This window comes from Bactrocera tryoni, chromosome 2 (assembly GCF_016617805.1).
Source record: "Bactrocera tryoni isolate S06 chromosome 2, CSIRO_BtryS06_freeze2, whole genome shotgun sequence".
NCBI lineage: Eukaryota > Metazoa > Arthropoda > Insecta > Diptera > Tephritidae > Bactrocera > Bactrocera tryoni.
The window spans coordinates 1,512,283-1,520,230 of record NC_052500.1 but is presented as its reverse complement, the minus strand read 5'-3'; the positions used below and the strand labels follow the sequence as shown (position 1 = coordinate 1,520,230).

The 7,948-nt window shown below is 42.9% G+C and overlaps 1 protein-coding gene across 1 annotated transcript; it reads right to left on the bottom strand.

The window, feature by feature from the left end:
• Positions 1 to 277: 277 nt before the first annotated feature.
• LOC120769387 (serine protease inhibitor 42Dd-like) lies at positions 278 to 1,878 on the bottom strand. Its single transcript, XM_040096357.1, has 4 exons — positions 1,809 to 1,878; positions 850 to 1,748; positions 630 to 771; positions 278 to 570 (listed from the first exon to the last, which is right to left on the bottom strand). The coding sequence occupies exons 1-4, from the start codon at positions 1,819 to 1,821 to the stop codon at positions 446 to 448; spliced, it is 1,179 nt and encodes a 392-aa protein (XP_039952291.1). The 5' UTR covers positions 1,822 to 1,878; the 3' UTR covers positions 278 to 445.
• Between the last annotated feature and the right edge of the window lie 6,070 nt (positions 1,879 to 7,948).

The window sequence follows — 7,948 nt, the reverse complement described above, 5'->3', positions numbered from 1 at the left end:
GTCACTCACATTTTATAATTTCAATAAAAATAAATAAAATATTCTCAGAAACCATCATAATGTTTGTGTTAAATGCGAATCTAACATTTTTCGAGTTATCGTTCTTACAGGGCCGGCAACAAGTTGATTCGCACCCACCGCATGCACGTAGGTCGTTACAACCGTGTAGTTCAACGGCGATTCTTCAACACCGTCAGTCAATAATTAATGATTAACGTTAATTTGTTAGCAGTTTCAACTGATTGGTGAGTAATCAACTAGAAATCAAAGTCAATCATTTGTTGAGTTCTCATTTTCTACACTCTTTATTTTCATGATTCTTGTCCTCCACATTTGTGCCGCTAATGACGTTTGGTTCTAACTATAAATTTGAAATTTGCCCGCAGCAATCACTAGTCTCCAGTTGGCGCCACATCGGTGATTGGAAGCCAATAAATCATTCGTCTTAGAATTTCAGCACATGCCCAGTAAAGTAGATCGCATCATCGTCCAAAATGATGAATACGAATGGCCGATCGATATTCAAGTGCGGCTGGAAGAAGCGCCCTGACTTCTCTAGTATTTGCGAGTCTGCGAGAATAAAGAGGAGGACTCAGTAATGTTTCACTTGAAAGCTATTTTGTACTTACATGCGGCCCCTGAGGCCTCTGAACCTTTCTCGTCCACAGAAATAAATGCCTTATGCTTAACCTCTGAGACATAAAGCGGGCCCCTGGCACCAGTTACCATATTTGGGAGGTCAGCATTAGAAAACAACAAATTCATGCCCATCTGAATAATACGATTAGTATTAATAATATTATTAGTATTAGTATTTTATAAGTCACTATTCAAAATAGAATTACTCACCGTCTTCAAAGGCTCAACTAAACTTAAATCGAATTCAATTTTAAACTTTGGCAGCACGACATCCAGAGTGGTTTCTCTCAACAAACGCTGCACTTGCTGCAATGCGTTCCCACTAAATGTCTGCTCCAATCTGACAACTCCACCATCTAACTGATTTGGTAGCAGTATCAACATGCGGAGCGCTGTACCTTTATATGGCAGCTCCGCGGCAACCAGATCGAGTCCAGGCATTTCAGCATATTTTATGTTCACGTCTGTCCGATACATCATCGGCACTTTTACTTTCTGCGCCGAGTTCAAATTAAAATCTCGTGGAACTGTGTACGACGGATCGAATGGGTAAAGCCACTCCGCCTTGAAGTATATTGCATTCGCCAGTACTATAGCCGTGTCTGCGGTCAAAACGGATGGATCAATAAAACTTTTTATCTTGCCATGCGTTGCGGACTCTATCCACACATTGATCTTTTGCGCCGCTTGCACATTCCTTGCGAAATCTACCAATACCGCTGTAGACCGAAAGTATTTGCTAATTAACTCATAGTAATCGGGTACAATATTTAGTCGCTGATCAATATAAACGCGATTTGCCATTTCTAGTTTACTTTGGGGAGCTAAGACTGCGTTTTGTATGAAGTCACCAAACTCGACGGCTGCGTCCACTTTGCTGCCAAATCGCTCCAGAGAGAGCACACGTCCCATTTCAGCTGCCGTTTGATTTTCAGAGCCTACATAGGTCATCGCTAAGCAGGTTTGCACCGAGATGGGAGATACGATGATGTTCTCATTTGGCTGATATGTTGAGATTGTTTTGAAGAAATTCAAGGCGAAGTCAACACGACTTTGACGATCCAAACTACTCGTGAGTTGCAGGTGTAACAAACCAAGCAACAATACAGCTAATTGAGGCATTTAAAAACACATTAATTACTTGCTAAATTTAATTAATTTCATCTCACCTATTTTAGTCATTATTGCGGCAGCAAGTACGTCAGCTCACTTGCGGATAACAACGAGCACTAAGCGCACAGAAGTCAGAAAATTTAAATTTCGCGGAAATTCCCAGCTTCTTGCTTATCGCCTTACACTGTTCAGCAACCTTTTTACGCCCAAAACAGCCCGCACATTGAATTAGTAGAACCGACTTTCAATCAAAATTTTACATCCCACTTTGGGCTTCCACAAGTCTTGAATTTTTCAACTTTTTTGAAAACAATTTCTGCCAAATGGGTATGAGGCAACACTTGTATGGACACCAGTCAACCGTTCCATTGGAATTGCAAACTCTATTTCATTCGGTGCATAAATTCGCTGGTGACATGTGCCAAGACATTAATGGCTCCATCGTTTGGTGAATGGTGAATGAAGATGGCAAAATGTTGCCGGGGGCAAGCAACAAGTTTTAGTTTTTGGTTTCTATTTCTGTTTCCCTTCCCAGCCTTCACCTGGCTCTGCCACCACTTTTGTGTGTAATTTTCACCTTTAACTGCAAATCGACTCGATGCGGTTTAATTGGTTGTTCATAATAAAGTTGTTAAAATATCCGCGTTAAGCAACAACAATTAGTGAACATCTGAGAGAAGTGACAAGTAACAACAACCACCGTGAATATGTATATATGTATGTGCATACATATAGACGACAATCGCAGCAATGATCGCTTCAAACAAAAACATCTCGATGGCCCAAACAACAACAACAACGGTATGTATAAGCTCTGAAATAAATACGTGTTGAGGCGATGATTGTTGCTGCATTCGGCGTGCCATAAACAGGGTACTAAAATCGGTTTCTCTTGTCTATAATATTTCTCGCGATCAATTCGTTTTGATTGCATTTTGTTATTGTAGTACAAGGCAGCGATTATTACCGCCTGTAAATGATGACTGCGTTATTCATACCCTGTAGATATACGAGTTATATGTATATATACCGCGGCTTCACTCGAAGGCACTGATAAGGCTTGATTTGTAAGGCAAGCTCTCATTGTGCGGTACGCGAACACTTCGATTAAGAGAACTCTGAGATTGCTGTGCTCAATTGTAATCAGTGCTTATTCTTAATTCTTAATAAATGCTGTCGTTATGGTCAGGTGCGGATCCACGGGGGGAGGAAACTGCGGAGAGTTACCCAACAAAACGGACCTTGAACTTCGGAATCCAAGTCCAGGGATAAGGCTCCTTCACTTTGCATTTTTTATGGCCTTTTTTAAAAGAACTGGCGTTAGACAAGCATTTCAGAGTTCACGATGCTCATTGAATGCTTATGCCTTAACTTCAACCACACCGTCAAAAAGCCTCTAACGACTTAGGCTCTATAGCGCGTAAACCAACTCGACGCGCTTATCAAATTTCAAAGCTATGCGTGCAACACACCAAATTCAACGACACGTTAATCATAAAATATTTAAAGGAACAGCAGCAAAAATCCATCATCGAAAGAAAGCAGAGCATCTAGTGAGAACTCTTAGCCACAGATATGCTAAGCGCTACGAGGTGTTGCAGTATTCATCTGTTATATTAGTCGACTTGTCGGCCGCTTGTTGCATTAATAAAATACGCCAGCGGCATTTTCCCAACTACGAAAGTGTTAACTCCGAAAACTGTGTGCCGCCCTGTAATTATGTCTGGGTTTTCGTACATAAATAATTGCACCGACGAAATGTGCGGACCATCAAAAATCAGAAGAACCAGAATGCGTTCTATCCCTCTCCCAGCTATCTCTTCCTGAAATGAAGGTGCAGCAATTGCTGTCGATCGCGTTTCGGCAGACTGCGTGGCGTGCGAGTTTGATGATTTACGCAAGAAATGATTGCGTTTGCGGCTGCGCGAACGGATGGATGGACAGCTAATCGACAGAACGGCAGTCGGTCAAACGATGTTGTGGCTACCAGTGCTGTTGATGCCGCTGCCGATAAAGACACCGACATTGATGTTGATGATGGTGAGGATGATGAAAGCGATCGCTGATGCTTGAAGATGCCGCTCATATAGCCATCGGAAACTATGAGATGATTTTTTTGTCGAATAATGCTTCCAGCGAAGGTGTTGGGAAACCTAAACATTCTTATTAATTTAATGCTGTTCCGTTTCACTTCTTTTTCCTATATTCCGATAACTTCTTCACTACATGGGAGCAATTATGGCCTCTATTTTTTTGGCAGTAGGTCAACTGTAAGGCAACAATTCGAGTTTTGATGTATGTGTGATAATAAGCAGACAGCACAGTGTGTGGAAAATTGGCAACATGGCAAATATATAAGACTTTTTGGGGTGTAATTGAAATAACTTTAATCTATTCAGTTTTTAATAATTGTAGTTACCTATAGATGTTCTTTAGTTGGACACCGGGAATATATTTAATACTTTGCTTCATAGTGAGAGGTCCAAAGAAGATGATAGGCCATTAATATATATCAGTGGCATTCACGACACCTTCGTTTTCTAACTGCGCTAAAGTCGCTCTTCAATTATAACATTTTTATTGATTGCTTTCCTCTACCACATGCAATTTGTATTGACCATGTTTCGCAGCTTTATTTTGACACTTTAAATTTCTGCAAATAAATCTTTGCATTATTCCATAATTCAGTCGAAACTTGCTGTACAAACAAATAAAGCGAGCAGACGGCCGTCTTCCCGATCGATGCATAAAAACAGAAATTTATGAGACGCCGAACAACGGGAGATGACAATGCACACGCAGCAAACGCATCATGCAGCACACGCAACACCACCTACAGCTTGGTGTGTGTAGTTTATGCGCATGCGCCGAGCGCCACAGCGCCGCATTCGTGCAGCGTGCTGAAAAATCGGCGCAATCGGTGCAGCGTTCATAAGTCAAAGTTTACTCAAATAAAAGCGCAAAAGCGCAGAAGTGAAATCGAAAAGCAACTAGAACAACAACAACAGCAGGCGCAGTTTGCAGCGGCATACAACGCCGCGCGGTGAGCTACACCAGCCGTTAGCCATTAAATCAAACAGTTAGCTGGCAATTAGCGACGGCTTGCGCTAATCGCGCTCAAATGTGCATATGCAAATAAATAGTTATGTTTATGTTAATGCGTTGCGTTGCGAGCGGTAAACGCGGTATGCGCGCGGGCAAACTGTAATTTGTTGCAATTATCGTCACTTGAAAGCTGTGAAATGCTGATTTGCAAGTCATCACTTCAATTCAACAACTCGTTGATATTTATAATAACAACAACAACGACGCCTGTGTCGCCATATGCGCACACCTGAACATGCGAAAATATGTACATGCAATTTAGTTATTATAGAAAATTAGTTGTTAATTCTTATGGCTAGTTTTAAGCGCTTTGAACTATTGCTATTGACTGTTGATTGCCGCATTAATCACCGAGCTCCACCGCAAATTATCGCCCGTATTTGCTATAATAATTCAGTTAATGCGATCGCCTGTCGCAATCGCTGTTTTATAAATCGGTTTGTTTTTCAAATTAGCATACGATTAAAATTGCTGCGAAAAAAGCGAGCGACTTATTGAACCCGGTCGATGGTTGTAGATAATTATTTGCTATTTTAATAATTCTATACAAAGTAATTGTAACAATTATATTCAAGTGTGAGACAAATGAAAGCAAACAATTTCTGTTCCATTGCGGAAGGTGTGTTACCACTGAAGACCTTCTGTAGCGCACGCGTCAAAGCGGCCTAAAAATGTGAATGCGAAAGTGTGATAAATACCTAACTCTCAGACTCTTCGACTTTTCGATTCTTGCTTGGTTGCTGGCACTGCTACAGCAAATAAATAATATTCGCACGAAATGTGTCGCGTTGCCAGGCCCGAGCTGGTGTAAGGAAGGGTGCAGATCCGCGAAAATGAATGGACAGCGCGCACCAGCAAGAGGAAAGCCGGCTTCGGCAACGGCACTTAGCGCGCAGAGAAGCGTCAGCCACACGGCAGCGCAGGCGCCTCTGGCCATCAACGCCAGCGCGCCTCCGTGCCGCTGTGTCTACTTCAATGGACATTTATGAAATGGCATCGTGGGCGCCCGTTTATGTGGAATTTCATTTAATGCACGCCAGCTACAGCAGCAACACCAACAACAACACTCGGGTGCAAATTGATATATGTGCGCAGCGCTCATAAAAATGTCAAAAATATGTCGCTTTAGTTTGGTTTTTTTCTGCTACGTTCTCCTGTGTATTTTCTTTATTTTTTTGCATGTTTCGCTTGGCGTCTGTTGCACACTTAACGCCGCATGCACGCATATATTCATTTAATTGGCAATGCAAACACGCTGCAGTCGCAGGCAGCCGGCTCCGAAGATCTGGAGGGTGGCGTTGATACCAGCGATCTGCATGCGCACGCGCGCCACAAACACCTCCAATGCAGCAGCAGGATGTCAGAAGGGCAGTCCATGGCAGCATGTGCCGCACGCATGTGCGCCACCGACACGCAGTGATACAGTTTCAGCAGCCATCGCCTCGCTGAGGTGGCCTCCGTGCCGGGAAAAGGTGCAAAAAGTTAAAAATGATTTTCTTTTGAATCAAACAAGGTGCAGAAATGCGAGTGAAGTGTAGCCGCATTCATTTAATACTCGTATTTGTGTAGTTTCCAGAACGCAGAACGAGGTGTTTGTTGCACGTTGAGCTAACGATATGAAATCAGCGAGCAGACTGTTGAATTGCTGGGCGTTTATGTGACGACGCGCCTGCGTGCATAAAGCAAATTTCACGCAAATCAAAATGTCATAAATATGTGGCTTATGCAACACGTTAGCCCGCGAGCCGAAGGCATGCTTACAACAATACGCTTTAATGCCACACAATCTCGTTTAAATGAAATGAATTTAATACGAACATAAAGGGCGCGCGGCGGTGGACGGCTGACCGGCAGCCAATGCTGTGCGCTTGCGGAGATCGCCGGGCACTCTCTGACAGGCGCTAAATTGGTGAGATTTCAACATGTCGACGACAATGCGCCGTGGTGACAGTCGGAGGCGGCGGCGGCTATGCCCGACGGCTGTGGGCTGTATTGCAGGAAAGCAACAAAAGAATGAGGAAGCGCATAGTTTCGATTGTTTAGTGGACAAGGTGTGGGAGAGCGCCGTCCTTCAGATTTGTGTGTACAGCTGCTTTAATTGGTAATTCAAAGGCTTTAATAAGATCAGATGTATATGAGCGCTTCCATATAAAAATTAAACCGACATACTAACTTTTAATTTAATTTTTATTAGACCTTCAATTTCAGTTAATAATTGTAAAACCGAATATTTTGAAATCTCTCGTATATCCATCAAAATGAAAACAAACCTTCATAAGTTTCCTTTCACCTTTATTGTTCAAAAATCTCCATTTACTTCAGAATATTTTCATTTTAAGTAAAAATCCTTAAATGGGAGGAATTTTAAATCCAAAACTTGCTTGCCCGCACCCCAAATTGTACTCTATACATATTTTAATGGACAATTTGCTAGCACAGCTGGCCATGCTCGCGCTAAAAGGAGTAAAGTGAGCTCTACTGGAAGGCAATAAAAGACAGCAGCAACCTAACACGCATCGCAAGGATTAGGCGGCACTGCAATTCTTCATGTATCGCTTGCGAGCGTGCAGTGCAAACATTCCTGGGAAACAATATAGCCGAGACAACACTCGCCGCTGCTCTTCTCCGGCACATTTGTCTTCCGCTAACAACAAAGAATGCAGCAGCAGCAAGCCATACTGGTAGTCAGCAAGCAGCAATGGCCATCGAAACAGCAGCTCAGATGGACGAATAGATGGAGGAGCATATGTGTGGGTGAGCGTGTGGACAACGAATCGCCATGGCACACATGGGAGCCCAGTGGCAGCAACAAATTGAATTTAAATGCGTGTTGACCACACGCTCGTGCGACAGAGTTGGAATGTGCGTACTCATGTATGTGTATGTGTGTTAAGCACTTCCGTTTCCGTATGTTACGCGTTGCGGCAATAAATGGATAAAATATGTGTCGCAGTGGCTATCGAGTACATGTGGGCGTGTGAGTCGCAGTTGAGCCCTCCCGCCAGAGTCCCTGCCACTTGCGCCAGCTGAGGGCAATAGCGACAATCGTTAAATACAAATGCTACTTCTGCAGCAATTAAAAATGACAAAA